Raw genomic sequence first — 16,767 nt, forward strand, 5'->3', positions numbered from 1 at the left:
AACTCCCATGGTGCATTGCAGCACAATGTCCATTGTTTACTGTTTAGCTAAAATAGCTAATTTCTAAAAAAACAAAAAAAACAAAAGTCCTATCAGCTTTCCATTTTCACAGCATTAATCCTTGACCCAAAATACATATGCATACCATACTGCAAATGTTAGCTCTCCCAGGTTTCACCGTGATTGAAGCCAGACGCACGCACACAGAGGCCAGTTGGCTATTGTAATATAGATTGTTACTGTTGTTGTTATATTAGCAGTTGTCATACCAATGATGTTACTGATGGTAGTGGTAAAATTAACAAATTGACTTTGTTATTAATTCAAAAGAAAATGAATGTTTCTTTTGAATTGTTGATGTGTAGGTGTTAAGTTAACTAACATGGTGATTACTAGGTGTAATTACCAACATTATTCACTGCTGTTTTTTAACTGCAAGTGAAAGAATGACAACCATTTTAATATTTTACATTTTTTAGTGTCTCGATTGCTTGCCTCTATTGGTGGTTGGCTCTCACTGCGGTATTGTATCACTTCCTGTTCCGGAGCACAGCGGTGTTTTGCTGTATCTGTTAGCTGTTTAATCTGCGCAGTTAGACTGATCGTTACCTAGGTAACGATTTGTTTCACAGTGTAATCTTCACGTGCCTTAACTAAAGCACTCCCTCTGCTGAATCACCTCTAAATTATTTACACATTATTCACTTTGTGTGTTTTTAGGAATCCGCTAGCTTAGCGCAGCTACTAGCTCTTAGCCGGTTTAGCATGGCGGCTTCTCCTGTCTCTCCCGCACTTTTCTGCTCTGGGTGTGAAATGTTTAGTTATTCCTCAGTCTCCTTTAGCAGTAATAGTACTTGTAATAAGTGTAGCGTATTCGTAGCTTTGGAGGCCAGGCTAGGCGAATTAGAGACTCGGCTCCGCACCGTGGAAAATTCTAGAGCTAGCCAGGCCCCTGTAGTCGGTGCGGACCAAGGTAGCTTAGCCGCCGTTAGTTTCCCTCTGGCAGATCCCGAGCAGCCGGGAAAGCAGGCTGGGTGACTGTGAGGAGGAAGCGTAGCCCTAAACAGAAGCCCCGTGTACACCGCCAACCCATTCACATTTCTAACCGTTTTTCCCCACTCGACGACACACCCGCCGAGGATCAAACTCTGGTTATTGGCGACTCTGTTTTGAGAAATGTGAAGTTAGCAACACCAGCAACCATAGTCAGTTGTCTTCCGGGGGCCAGAGCAGGCAACATCGAAGGAAATTTGAAACTGCTGGCTAAGGCTAAGCGTAAATTTGGTAAGATTGTAATTCACGTCGGCAGTAATGACACCCGGTTACGCCAATCGGAGGTCACTAAAATTAACATTGAATCGGTGTGTAACTTTGCAAAAACAATGTCGGACTCTGTAATTTTCTCTGGGCCCCTCCCCAATCGGACCGGGAGTGACATGTTTAGCCGCATGTTATCCTTGAATTGCTGGCTGTCTGAGTGGTGTCCAAAAAATGAGGTGGGCTTCATAGATAATTGGCAAAGCTTCTGGGGAAAACCTGGTCTTGTTAGGAGAGACGGCATCCATCCCACTTTGGATGGAGCAGCTCTCATTTCTAGAAATCTGGCCAATTTTCTTAAATCCTCCAAACCATGACTATCCAGGGTTGGGACCAGGAAGCAGAGTTGTAGTCTTACACACCTCTCTGCAGCTTCTCTCCCCCTGCCATCCCCTCATTACCCCATCCCCGTAGAGACAGTGCCTGCTCCCAGACCACCAATAACCAGCAAAAAAGTAAAAATCTATTTAAGCATAAAAATTCAAAAAGAAAAAATAATATAGCACCTTCATCTGCACCACAGACTAAAACAGTTAAATGTGGTCTATTAAACATTAGGTCTCTCTCTTCTAAGTCCCTGTTAGTAAATGATATAATAATTGATCAACATATTGATTTATTCTGCCTTACAGAAACCTGGTTACAGCAGGATGAATGTTAGTTTAAATGAGTCAACACCCCCGAGTCACACTAACTGCCAGAATGCTCGTAGCACGGGCCGAGGCGGAGGATTAGCAGCAATCTTCCATTCCAGCTTATTAATTAATCAAAAACCCAGACAGAGCTTTAATTCATTTGAAAGCTTGACTCTTAGTCTTGTCCATCCAAATTGGAAGTCCCAAAAAACAGTTTTATTTGTTATTATCTATCGTCCACCTGGTCGTTACTGTGAGTTTCTCTGTGAATTTTCAGACCTTTTGTCTGACTTAGTGCTTAGCTCAGATAAGATAATTATAGTGGGCGATTTTAACATCCACACAGATGCTGAGAATGACAGCCTCAACATGGCATTTAATCTATTATTAGACTCAGTTGGCTTTGCTCAAAATGTAAATGAGTCCACCCACCACTTTAATCATATCTTAGATCTTGTTCTGACTTATGGTATGGAAATTGAAGACTTAACAGTATTCCCTGAAAACTCCCTTCTGTCTGATCATTTCTTAATAACATTTACATTTACTCTGATGGACTACCCAGCAGTGGAGAATAAGTTTCATTACACTAGAAGTCTTTCAGAAAGCGCTGTAACTAGGTTTAAGGATATGATTCCTTCTTTATGTTCTCTAATGCCATATACCAACACAGTGCAGAGTAGCTACCTAAACTCTGTAAGTGAGATAGAGTATCTCATCAATAGTTTTACATCCTCATTGAAGACAACTTTGGATGCTGTAGCCCCTCTGAAAAAGAGAGCTTTAAATCAGAAGTACTTGACTCCATGGTATAACTCACAAACTCACAGCTTAAAGCAGATAACCCGTAAGTTGGAGAGGAAATGGCGTCTCACTAATTTAGAAGATCTTCACTTAGCCTGGAAAAAGAGTCTGTTGCTCTATAAAAAAGCCCTCCATAAAGCTAGGACATCTTACTACTCATCACTAATTGAAGAAAATAAGAACAACCCCAGGTTTATTTTCAGCACTGTAGCCAGGCTGACAAAGAGTCAGAGCTCTATTGAGCCGAGTATTCCTTTAACTTTAACTAGTAATGACTTCATGACTTTCTTTGCTAATAAAATTTTAACTATTAGAGAAATAATTACTCATAACCATCCCAAAGACGTATCGTTATCTTTGGCTGCTTTCAGTGATGCCGGTATTTGGTTAGACTCTTTCTCTCAGATTGTTCTGTCTGAGTTATTTTCATTAGTTACTTCATCCAAACCATCAACATGTCTATTAGACCCCATTCCTACCAGGCTGCTCAAGGAAGCCCTACCATTATTTAATGCTTCGATCTTAAATATGATCAATCTATCTTTATTAGTTGGCTATGTACCACAGGCTTTTAAGGTGGCAGTAATTAAACCATTACTTAAAAAGCCATCACTTGACCCAGCTATCTTAGATAATTATAGGCCAATCTCCAACCTTCCTTTTCTCTCAAGAATTCTTGAAAGGGTAGTTGTAAAACAGCTAACTGATCATCTGCAGAGGAATGGTCTATTTGAAGAGTTTCAGTCAGGTTTTAGAATTCATCATAGTACAGAAACAGCATTAGTGAAGGTTACAAATGATCTTCTTATGGCCTCAGACAGTGGACTCATCTCTGTGCTTGTTCTGTTAGACCTCAGTGCTGCTTTTGATACTGTTGACCATAAAATTTTATTACAGAGATTAGAGCATGCCATAGGTATTAAAGGCACTGCGCTGCGGTGGTTTGAATCATATTTATCTAATAGATTACAATTTGTTCATGTAAATGGGGAATCTTCTTCACAGACTAAGGTTAATTATGGAGTTCCACAAGGTTCTGTGCTAGGACCAATTTTATTCACTTTGTACATGCTTCCCTTAGGCAGTATTATTAGACGGCATTGCTTAAATTTTCATTGTTACGCAGATGATACCCAGCTTTATCTATCCATGAAGCCAGAGGACACACACCAATTAGCTAAACTGCAGGATTGTCTTACAGACATAAAGACATGGATGACCTCTAATTTCCTGCTTTTAAACTCAGATAAAACTGAAGTTATTGTACTTGGCCCCACAAATCTTAGAAACATGGTGTCTAACCAGATCCTTACTCTGGATGGCATTACCCTGACCTCTAGTAATACTGTGAGAAATCTTGGAGTCATTTTTGATCAGGATATGTTATTCAAAGCGCATATTAAACAAATATGTAGGACTGCTTTTTTGCATTTACGCAATATCTCTAAAATTAGAAAGGTCTTGTCTCAGAGTGATGCTGAAAACTAATTCATGCATTTATTTCCTCTAGGCTGGACTATTGTAATTCATTATTATCAGGTTGTCCTAAAAGTTCCCTGAAAAGCCTTCAGTTAATTCAAAATGCTGCAGCTAGAGTACTAACGGGGACTAGAAGGAGTGAGCATATCTCACCCATATTGGCCTCTCTTCATTGGCTTCCTGTTAATTCTAGAATAGAATTTAAAATTCTTTTTCTTACTTATAAGGTTTTGAATAATCAGGTCCCATCTTATCTTAGGGACCTCATAGTACCATATCACCCCAATAGAGCGCTTCGCTCTCAGACTGCAGGCTTACTTGTAGTTCCTAGGGTTTGTAAGAGTAGAATGGGAGGCAGAGCCTTCAGCTTTCAGGCTCCTCTCCTGTGGAACCAGCTCCCAATTCGGATCAGGGAGACAGACACCCTCTCTACTTTTAAGATTAGGCTTAAAACTTTCCTTTTTGCTAAAGCTTATAGTTAGGGCTGGATCAGGTGACCCTGAACCATCCCTGTGCTTGCTCACAGGGGGTCGTTTTGACCGTTGGGGTTTTTACGTAATTATTGTATGGCCTTGCCTTACAATATAAAGCGCCTTGGGGCAATTGTTTGTTGTGATTTGGCGCTATATAAATAAAATTGATTGATTGATTGACTTGGAAAAACAAAATAGTAATTTTGACTGTTGATTCTGAGATGGATAATTTTTTTAATTGTCTATGATATTCATTTCTGTTTCTTTTCTTCTGTTGTTGTTGATGAAGAGTTTTTTTGAAGGTCAGTCTGCCTCCTGGGATGTAGCCAAGAAGGAGCAGAACCGTACCAAGAACCGCTATGGGAACATTATAGCATGTAAGATCTTTATTTGTGGTTCATTTGTTTCTTTAAATAAATTCAGAAACACAGGGTTTCAAAATGCCAACTGTCTGTACCTTCAATGTGAGTCCATGAATTAGTGTACATACAGACTAGGGCTCAGGTGTTGTTCACTCTGTCATGCTGTCAGACTGAAGCAGGACTCTCCTGGTGTCTGATAGCACAGGACACTTCATAATCAGTGGTGCAGTCATTTGCCAGGTTGCAAACTTCTCACTTACGGTGCATCCAGAAATTATTCACAACACTTCACGATTTTCCACATTTTGTTCTGTTACAGCCTTATTCCAAAATGGATGATTTTTTTTTCCTCAAAATTCTACACACAGTACCCCGTAATGACAAAGTGAAAAGGGTTTTTTTTTTTGTTTTGTTTTTTAGATTTTCACAAATTTATAAAAAAAAAAAAAAAAAAGAAATCACGTGTCCATAAGTATTCACAGCCTTTGCCGTGAAGCTTAGAGTTGAACTCAGGCGCATCCTCTTTCCACTGATGGAGTAAATTCAGTTGACTGGACATGAATTGGAAAGGCACACATCTGTCTACATATAAGATCTCAGAGTTGACAGTGAATGTCAGGACACAAACTAAGCATGAAGTCAAAGGAATTGTCTGTAGACCTCCGAGACAGGATTGTCTTGAGGCACAAATCTGAGGAAGGGTACAGAAACATTTCCGCTGTTTTGAACGTCCCAGTGAGCACAGTGACCTCCATCATTTGTAAATGGAAGAAGTTTCTAACCACCAGGACTCTTCCTAGAGCTGGCTGCCCCGTCTAAACAGAGCGATTGGGAGAGAAGGGCCTTAGTCTGGGACGTGACCAAGAGCCATTTGGTCACTCTGTCAGAACTCCAGAATTCCTCTGTGGAGAGAGTAAAACCTCCCAGAAGCACAACCATCTCTGCAGCAATCCACCAATCAAGGTATGATAGAGTGGCCAGACGGAAGCCACTTCTTAGTAAAAGGCACATGGGTGATTCTGTGGTAACGGAATTACAATCGGAGCACATTTTTAATGGGGAGCTAAAATATGGCCAGATTTTCCCGTCATCATAATTCCGTTACCATAGAATCACCCACATGGCAGCGCACCGGGACTTTGGCAGAAAGCACCTGAAGGAGTCTCAGACCATGAGAAACAAAATTCTCTGGTCTGATGAGAGAAAGATTGAGTTCTTTGGTGTGAATGCCAGGCATCATGCTTGGAGGAAACCAGGCACCATCCCGACAGTCAAGCATGGTGGTGACAGCATCAACCTGTGGGGATGTTTTTCAGTGGCAGGAACTGAGAGACTAGTCAGGATTGAGGGAAAGATGAATGCAGCAATGTACAGAGACATCCTGGATGAAAACCTGCTCCATATCACTCTTAACCTCAGATTGGGGTGATGGCTCATCGTTTAGCAGGACAATGACCCTAAGATGTCAAAGGAATGGCTTCATGACAACTCTGTGAATGTCCTTGAGTGGCCCAGCCAGAGCCCAGACCTGAATCCAATTGAACATCTCTGGAGAGATCTGAAAATTTCTGTAACCGACACTCCACAGCCAACCTGATGGAGCTTGAGAGGTGCTGCAGTGAGGAATGAGCAAAACTGCCCAAATATAGATGGACCAAGCTCATATTCAAGAAGACTTTAGGCTGTAATTACTGCCACAGGTTCATGAACAAAGTATTCGGCATAGGCGTGAATAATTATGTACATGTGATTCTTAGGGCACACCTTGACAATTTAGCCAGCATATGGTGACTGTATTAAAAACAGTGGTATATGCTGAATTTTTGGGATCCTGCATATTTGTTCACCATGGAGAAGAGTCTGAAGAGTATTGACGGGTTCCTCCTGCCAGACCCTATTTGTTATACCAACCACTACCAATATGCCATTATACCATCGTTGACACCATCAGTAAAGTTCTGTGGTTGTAGATAAGTTACACATAGGTTCACAGGATGTTACTTACAGGTTATAAATATGTTTTGGGATATGTTTTGGGTATGCTAAAATTTATCTTGCTGAATTTCGACTTATAAGTCACTTACAAGTCACGTGTGTGGGCGTGTGCATAACTTACCTACAACTTATGGCCTGTGTATGTTGGGAAAGTGTAGGGACACAGACCCACAACAGGGGGCGTAAATGAACGGACAATGGAGGAAGTCAAATATGAACACTTTACTGTTGTGAATAGCACAACTCCACACAGCAGATTACAGAATAGGTGCAACAATCAATTAACAAAGGTGTCGTGTGGGCAGGCTCGAGGATAGAAGACGTCTGTCCTGAGAAGAACCGGAACCACACGATTTCCTCCGCCACCGAACCTGGAAAATACTGGAGCCGCCAAGTTCCGAGTCCCCAGGTGGCCACCATCTCCGCGTGTCGGATCTGGTACTGCTGGCGAGGAACAGAAACAATCAGATGTGGGTGTGCGAACACCCAGTAACACTTATGGTGGATATTCCACCTCCACCTCCGCAAATATGAACACAGTCTTTTACAGAACCTGAACAGTCACTTGTCTCACTGATCGTGAAGGGTGCGATCCGTCACCCTGCCGTTACGACCAGCTCAGCTTCCCGCTGACACAAACGACTGAAACCTCCTGTACAAAGATCAGAAACACACAGTGCAGTACGGCACAGATTAAGGCTGAGAATGTTACCTCCGTAGGTAGAAGATATCTCGGCAACGAGGTGGAGATGACGTCCGGTCTTTATGGAGTGAGATGATGTAGAGTAGATGGGTGACAGCTGTCAAGAGATAATGAGTGACAGCTGTCACCCCCGGCTGTGTCCGTGGCGGCAGCGCCCTCTCGTGCCTGAAGCCCGCACTTCAGGCAGGGCGCCCTCTGGTGGTGGGCCAGCAGTACCTCCTCTTCTGGCGGCCCACACAACAGTGTATGCAGGATGTATGAGCCATATGCTGGCATACATCGAAAATTTTGTGCATGCCCAAAATTTTCAACCACCTTACCGTACTCCGACACATATTAGCATGCTTCAAAGTGCTCTTAACTTGTACAAAAGTTACACATAACTTATTAGACCAGTGGTGTCCAAACGATTCCAGAAAGGGCTGAGAGGGTGCAGGTTTTCCTTGCAGCCACTGACTTCAGCAGGTGATTTTACTGATTAACATCCCTTTGAACAGGTGGAATGAGTTCATCAGTGAAATTACCTGCTGGAGTCAGGCTGCAAAGAAAACCTGCACCCTCTCAGCCCTTTCTGGAATAGTTTGGATACAACTGTATTAGACGTATGCCAGCATTTTTAATACGCTTTGCAGCCGCTGGCTACTTCATCAAGGTGTGACAGGGATTTTAGTTTATTATTTTTAATACATTTGCAAAAATAAAAACTTTTTTTCATGTTGTCATTATGGAGTGTTGTGAGTAGAATTTTGATGGAAAAAAATGATTTTTTTCTCAATTTTTGAATAAGGCTGTAATGTAACAAAATGTGGAAAAAGTGAAGTGCTGTGAATACTTTCCAAATGCACTGTATGTTCTTTAAAAACATCCTGCCACCTCTTCTAGTCTTCATGTTCTACTGGTATTAAGTGGTGGTAAAGTGTAATTACACTTTGAATTCATTTCAGTTCAATTTATTTATATAGTTTCAAATTACAACAAATTTTCTGTAGGCACTTCACATTGGTAAGGTCTAACCTTACCAATCACTAAATGTTAATTTGTCTCTTGTGTCCCTTTTATTAATTCTATCAATCTGCTCGCTCTCTCTCTCTCTCTCTCTCTCTCTCTCTCTCTCTCTCTCTCTCTCTCTCTCTCTCTCTCTCTCTCTCTCTCTGTCTCTATTAAACATCAATTTGTCATTTTTCTTCTGTATCATTCTTTCTCTCTGCCTGTCCTTCAAACTGTTGCTGTCCTGTATTCAGATGACCATTCAAGGGTTATTCTCCAGCCCATAGAAGACGACCCTTCCTCTGACTATATCAACGCCAACTACATCGATGTAAGTGGAAACGCAGCGAATGCTACTATTGGCTCCCAACGAAACCAGCGAAACCACACTCCCTCGCTCGTATGTCAGGCCTCTATACCTTTATTGCATCTGCTTGTCATTCCCATTTTGTGCATTCAGCCACCTCCAAACATGCCATGCATCTGTGTTCTTCAGGTGTTGAGCCTAATGTTTGCTATCCTTCTTGTCAAGTTACACATCTGTCCTCACGTTCATTCATTTATGTTGCATAAAGAGTGTCTAAATTACTACTAAATACCTTTTTAGACAGTACATCAAAAGGTATGCTGTCAGTCTAACAGAAAGTCTCCTGCACACACTTGTGCTGTTTATTTTCAGTCTCTTTTGAATTAGAGCCTATTTCTCCAAACCTGTTCCTCCAATGATCTGTGCTGTAGTCCATCCTTCAGGCAGTAACCAGGTTTTCACTGTGATCTGTCCTTTAACTGTTACTCCATGACCCCAGCTACTCACCCATATTTTCATGCATTCCACCTGTACACATTCCTGCCACTTTCATCTGCATGTTAATATTTCACTTTGTGATTTTTACTCATATGTTGTTACTGCTTGCAGCATACTGTGCTGTATTCTAATAAACTGCTACTAGACTTATTACCTGGATGCCACAGCTCACAAACGTAGAGTTAGGAGAGATGGAGACAAGACAGTTCCTGGTGTACCATCATAACATCTTGTTAAAGAAACAACAAAACGTGAGTCAGTGGAAAAAGTGCTGCATTGTAGCAGACAAGCTTTCAGTTATTTGAGATAATTTAGTGTGTTTTGGCTGGCAAACAACAATTGAAATGACATGTCAGGAAGTGTCCTTTCTTGTCATTGAGATTCACACTTTTATACCTTTTTCATTTGTTTGTTTTTGTGCATGTCCTCTTCAAGCGCTCATCACTTCAAGGCAACTTACTTTTCTTTTTCTGAGTGACACTCACTGACAGTGTTGTGCTTTCTTTCTTCCACTCGTTCTTTCTGCCTGTGGCTTGGGCTATAGATTTGGCTGTACAGGGATGTAAGTATCACTAGATTCTTTCATTCATGCCCCTAAAACCCTTACATCCCTTCCTTTATTTATGTGCATCCATCTTTACGTTATCAGTTGCTGGAGCTGTTGCTGCATCAAACATACTGCGCCATGTCTTTCTCTCCCTCCATATTCAGCCCATCACACTGTGTTCTTTAAATTTGCAAAGGCATGCTCCCTGGTTTTGTCTTGCAGCCGTCATGAAAAGCAGAACATGCACAGTTGTTGTTGTCATAGCGTTGCAGAAGTTGTTAAAGGGTGCAAAACAATTTGCAGACTCCTTGGTCAGTTTTGGCAGGACAACAGTTTGCAGCTGTGTCACAGGAATCACAAAATATTTTTGTTGTTGTGACATCAGCTTGATGAAGTGCATCTCTCCAGTGTCCATGATGTCTTCACAGTCCCTGAATCAAGAACATGTTTCACATTCTGTGTATGGTCTTGATACATGGACCAAACACACAAAATAAAATACTCATTATTGACCTTTAAAATGCATCCTGTCTGGTGGTTTTCTGAAATTCTGAACACTTCCCACACAAAGAATTTAGGGGTTTGCACTGAGAATTCTGACACTCCCACTGGTCCTGGATGAAAACTAAGATCCAGGCTTTCAGTGACTTCCTGGACACGGACATCAGAAGTGTGTCTGTGGTGAAAGCGTCAAACTTCCAGAGACATTTTCATATCACTGCAGTCACATTTATGTCTCTGGGTCCTCAGTCTTTCAGATTGGGAGACGCCTGAGAAGAACTCATGAGGTCACTGGACAGAGGTGTTTGGTGATACCAATACCTTTGTAGGTGAATGAAGGTCCAAGTCTTTAGGGTGCTTCCTTTTGTCTTACTGTATGGTTATGTGACTTGAACAGGAACGCCAGTATGTTGAGATATTTCATCTTATCTTGATTATTACCATTTTCTTTGACCCACTTGAAATTTTTTTCAACTTTTTTTTTGAAAAGACAAATAGAGGAGTATTTTTAGTAGTTTATCATTATCATTATTATTATTATCATCATTAGTATTATTATGAATATTATTATTGGGCAGCACAGTGGTTCAGTGGTTGGCACTGTTACCTCACAACAAAAAGGTCTTGCCTGGTCCTTTCTGTGTGGACTTTGCATGCTCTCCTTGGGTTTGTGTGGATTTCCTCCAGGTGCTCCGGCTTCCTCCAGCATCCAACGGCATTGAGGTTAGATGAATCTGAAACTTTAAATTGACCGTAGATGTACTTGTGAATGTGTTTGTCCGCCAGTATGTGCCCTGTCATAGACTGGTGTCCTGTTAAGGTTGTACTCTGTCTCTCATCCTGTGACGACTGGGATAGACTCCAGCCTTCCCATGACCCTTGATTTGTGTAAGCTGGTGTTGAAAATGAATTAATTATTATTACTCATCCATCCATTTTCTAAACTCACAAGTTCCAGTTAAGGGTCATGGGGGTTGACTGGATCCTATCCCATCAGTCATTGGGTGGGAGGTCGGGTACACCCTGGACAGTCTGTTGCAGGGCCAAACACATTCACACCCTCATTCAATTTAGAGTCACCAGTTCATCTAACATGCATGTCTTTGGAAGTGGGAGGAAACTCAGTGGCAATTATTAATTATTATTATTATTGTAAATTTTTCTACATTGGCACTTTGCTGATGTAACTGCTTTACATTTGCTTTAAATTTCAACAATAACCTACTCTCTGTTATTAGAGATGCTTCCTGATGTTACATCTTCCTGCGGTCGACGACGGTCTCCATGTACAATAAATAGACTATTGCTTTATACTCCATAAACATTCCCTAGGGGCCCCTTCACACATAGTACGAATAAGTACAAATCAGGGTGAATCACGGTGGAGTAGCTCGTGTGAGCAAACCACGTAAACATCGAGCTGACGGGTAGGTGTGAACAGACCTGCTGTGACTGTGTGGTGTGAGCAGGAACACAGTGCAAGCAGCTGGGACATGTTGCACCACATTGAGCCTCTGATGTGGAGAACAATAAAATAAAAACCAGCTGTATAATTAGTGAATAGCACTGGGTTGATATAAATAATAAATAAAAGGGGACATAATACAGAACCCCGTGGTTAAATAACCCTGGCTAATTAAAAAATATATGCCACTCATGGGATTCAAATCTGCAATTAACAAAAGCTGTGATTACCAGATGGAAATTTTACCACTGTGATACAATCACTGTCTTATAACAGAAATGTGAAATGGCCAAAATCAACAAGCAGATAAACTTATTTTTTTAAAGAGAACAAAGAACCGTGATAACTGACCAAATTATGTTTGTTACGGTGTATTTCTGCTGATACGTGACTGAAAGTGGCATATTTGTCGCAGTGTTGGCTTGTCATATAGTCCTGCACTACTAACAGGTCCTGTCAGACAGATGTGACATTCAGATTGCCTGCTGCATATCCACATGAACTAACGGTCCGTTTCTCCAGCCCATCACAAAAGTGAAAAAAGAGAAAAATACAAAGTACTTTATGTATTTCCACATTAGGACAGCAAGCATACCTGCACGTGTCCATCAAAACACAGTACATGTTCTGCAGCTATGACGTCCAGGACCAGAGATGTCTCAACAGCTGTTGGCAGCCAGCCACACCCCTGTCCGTTCAGCGCACAGACCAAGCTGTCACTCTGTGATCAGATGAGAGGTGCCTCGCCTGCGGGGGGTGCGCAAACCACACGCACGCATGTGTTGGGGTGGAAGAGAGGGGAGCGCGCGAAGCACACGTGTTGTTGGGGGAGCCAACACTCTGGCATGCCACATGCGTACTTGGTAACTTCACAGTCGTGGGGGCACTTAGACAAAATTCACCACCAGCATGAAAGTGATTGTCTGCTGACTGTTTTTGTGCTGACAGCGCAAATGGCCACACATTTTCTAAGTGCCAAGCGAATGGTGTAGATGTTCATGTGTGTTACCTGGAATCTAGCTGACACCTGCTGCTAGAGGGATCGAATGGGCCCTGATAGGGCACACTCTGTCTTTCAGCCCCTGGTGTGTGCAAATAGTTGTAGCAACAGGTGTAAGAGGAGTTGGAGCTATGATTTTACACTTATTGCATACGATTCCTGCTTCATGCACTATTCGACCACATTCATACTATGTGTGAAGGGGCCCTAAGTAACCCAAGTTTATTTGTAAATGTTACATAAGGAAGAAACTGTTAATCTGAGGGATTTTGCACATGAATACAAAGTAACTCAATGCGTTTGATAAAATTGAAGCCTGGAAGTCTCAGAGAAGAAGACGTGAAGACACTGGGTGAAATTCTGATGTAATATATTGAAAGCAGGTAAAACAAGTGTTAGATGACTCTTTAGTGTCAGGGCTGTAATCCCAGATTAAAAATTTTGTAAATGAAATATGAAAATATTTTCTGTGGACCCAGTGTTAAAGAATAACATGTTTGAAGGCTTTGCACAGTACTAAGATTTGGTGTTATGGTGCCGTTTTGTGTTTTCAGGGTTACCAAAGACCAAGTCACTACATTGCTACTCAGGGTAAGTTAGACACTGTGCGAAAACTCTACATACAAGATTCTGATCTTCACGATGTTACAGATGAGACCAGTTTTAACAGGTTTACATTCTTGCAGCAGCATAAGTCTCTTAATGTAAATTGCGAGTTTTGAAGGTGTGTCTTTGTGTAGGTCCTGTCCACGAGACAGTGTATGACTTTTGGAGGATGGTGTGGCAGGAACAGTCAGCCTGTATTGTCATGGTGACTAATCTGGTGGAGGTTGGACGGGTAGGTTGCTCTTTTCCTGTCTTCTGCTATGTAATAAACTTTCTACACTGATTATTTTATACAGAGGTTAAATGTACATGTATGCAGCTGATTATACAATTAAATATTTAGACCAGTGAAAATTTTTTTTTACCTTTGCCTCAGTGTACCTCTACAATGGATTTGAAATGAGGCAAGTAATGTTAGGGTTAGGGGTTCGGGTGGAACCGAACCATTTCAGACTATGGACCCAAACGCAGGGAGCTGGACACGGAAAGGAGTACAAAAGGAAAAAATATTTATTTATAATAAGTAAACAAAAAAAGCTGCACAGTATGGAGAGTGGCCCGCCCTCTAGCAGTGAAAATAGGGAGCTGCAGTATCCCGAGCCAGTCTTGAAGGAATATGTCAACAAAGGATTCTGAGACCAGGGCCAGGTGGGACGCTCGCCTCTGCAACCAGGAACTAAGGAAGAAGACACAATGGGTGAGTGGAATGCACTCGTAACGCTGAAGCCTCACACAGTCACAGTTCAAAAACAGGATTAACACGGGGATTAAAGGTCTTTAATTCCCTATTGCTCCCGGGGTGAATGTGAGGCATTATTTGTAAAGCGCTTTGAGCGTCTGATGCAGATAGAAAAGTGCTATATAAATGCAGTCAATTTAAGAAATAAAGTTCTCTTCTTAAGAAATAAAGTTCACTGTTCAGCTGTTCATAGTTCATAAGTTGTATTCAAAGGTCAGAGGTCAAGTGCTGCTTGTTTAAGCACAATTGAGCAGCACTTTATACAACTGGGCTGGGTTCTCAGTTGTTTGATATCAGAGTTCATGCAGTTCTTAGGCAGAGTTCTTAAAACAGCTCTTTATATCACAGTCACAAGCAGGAACTAATCAGAATGGGATCTCACAGAGACGAGGGGAACTTAACTGGCATTTAGTCGAGAAGCGCTCCACGTCGGGAGCTGAAGAGTTTCCAAAGTGATGTTGCTATGCAGGTAGTTAGTACCAGGGTCCAGGTCCACTTGGAAACTGTACTGGAATCGTTTGGAACATCAGGAAAAGACAGTTCGCTATAATGCTGTAATTAGATGGAGTGAACAGCGTTACCTGAGCTTAAGATGCAGGAAGCTTCGGCGTCATGAGCGCACAGCTGGAAGACACGTTCAAGGTCAGCAGCAGTCAGACTTGGTCCTTCGGATCTCTGTCTTGATCATGGACGAGGCTTGGAAAAAACCAGGAAAGCAAGGCACAAATAGCAAAAACATGCACATCTCTGGATCTAAGATCTGAGAAGCATCAGGCATGGCTCATGGAAGTACGTATCTGGCAGACCTCTAACAGCAGTTCAGAGTTTATATAGTCTCTCGTAATAGAATTCAGGTGAGAGAATAAAACTGAGGACGCCAGCTAGTGGGGAGCAAAACACATGACTGAAGGTAAAAACAAAGTTCAGGGCTGAGGCCAGAGGGAAATCCTGACATATAAGATGAGATTCAAAAATAAAACATTCAGCATTAATTCAAACAGTTGACCAAAAATATAACATGAACTGTTTTGGGATCAAAATAATCTTATTCCAGAACTGGGCAGGTTTTTTTTTTTAGATGTTTTTAAGCAAAGGCGATTTTGGGCTTCCTCTTCTTGAGTGTTTACGCAAATCTGTAATTAAAAACCACACACACAAAAAAAATACTGAATGTGCACTTTGAAATATCACAGAAGATAGAGTGTGAAATATCAGTCATTATCAAAGACATATGATGGGGAAAGATTTAGCAACAATGCAACACAAATGCAGCTGAAACAGCCCAGTGTAAATACACACACAACACACACACATGTGATTGCTGCGTGAGATGATGGTCATCATGTCTGATGACCCAGACATGATGCTTAGAGTGCAGAGCACACTGACAATCACACAGATGGCCAGCAGGTGGCAGACAAATTACATGTAAGTTCAGTTATTGCAAGGAACACAAGGGATTGATAATTCATTCACTCACCTTCCCACTCATCTACATTTCTACTGTACAAGCCATGTGCTGTTATCAGCACACGGAATGTAATTGTATTTAATTCCATTCATTTTGAACAGGTGAAGTGCTATAAGTACTGGCCAGATGATGCAGAGGTTTATGGAGATTTCAAAGTGACTTTCGTGGAGGTTGAACCTCTAGCTGAATATGTGGTCCGCACATTTACATTGGAGAGGGTGAGTATTTTGTGCGTCTTGTTCTGAATAATTTGCTTTTGTTTAGTACTTAATATATTTTTATATCCACCAGCATTTACATCAATAAACAATCCTATTGTATAATTGTAAAGTACAAATATTTTTTGTGTTTACCCCAGCGTGGGTTCAGTGAAGTGCGGGAAGTCAAGCAGTTCCATTTCACCGGCTGGCCTGATCACGGAGTTCCCTATCATGCCACGGGACTGCTATCTTTCATCCGCAGGGTGAAAATCTCCAATCCACCCTCTGCTGGGCCAATTGTGGTTCACTGCAGGTATAAATCTAAATGTCTGCCAGCAGTGTAGGATGGTATCACTTTAACTAAAAGTGTAAGTTACAGGACCTCACTTTGTCTCTGTAGTGCCGGAGCAGGGCGTACAGGCTGTTTCATTGTGATTGACATCATGTTGGACATGGCAGAGAGAGAAGGAGTGGTTGACATCTACAACTGCGTGAAAGCTTTACGTTCCAGGAGGATCAACATGGTACAGACTGAGGTGACTGCATTACCCATCATCCATCACATCAGCATGACACCATGGCACTCATTCATCCTCACCAGCCTGAATCAGCTTGGTGCCGGCTGAGGTGACGTCCTGGCTTCTGTCCATTCATGAAAATGTCACCTCGTCACATAAT

General features: G+C 41.7%; 1 protein-coding gene across 1 annotated transcript in view; it reads left to right on the forward strand.

The window, feature by feature from the left end:
- ptprk (protein tyrosine phosphatase receptor type K) overlaps positions 1-16,767 on the forward strand; it is a 360,414-nt gene that overhangs the window by 291,791 nt on the left and 51,856 nt on the right. The window contains exons 27-34 of the mRNA XM_034162505.1: positions 4,998-5,085; positions 9,010-9,155; positions 10,105-10,122; positions 13,628-13,664; positions 13,814-13,911; positions 15,991-16,107; positions 16,248-16,402; positions 16,490-16,625. Coding sequence (XP_034018396.1) covers positions 4,998-5,085; positions 9,010-9,155; positions 10,105-10,122; positions 13,628-13,664; positions 13,814-13,911; positions 15,991-16,107; positions 16,248-16,402; positions 16,490-16,625 — 795 coding nt within the window. The remainder of the gene's footprint in view (positions 1-4,997; positions 5,086-9,009; positions 9,156-10,104; positions 10,123-13,627; positions 13,665-13,813; positions 13,912-15,990; positions 16,108-16,247; positions 16,403-16,489; positions 16,626-16,767) is intronic.

Source organism: Thalassophryne amazonica, chromosome 21 (genome assembly GCF_902500255.1).
Source record: "Thalassophryne amazonica chromosome 21, fThaAma1.1, whole genome shotgun sequence".
In the NCBI taxonomy this organism is placed as follows: domain Eukaryota; kingdom Metazoa; phylum Chordata; class Actinopteri; order Batrachoidiformes; family Batrachoididae; genus Thalassophryne; species Thalassophryne amazonica.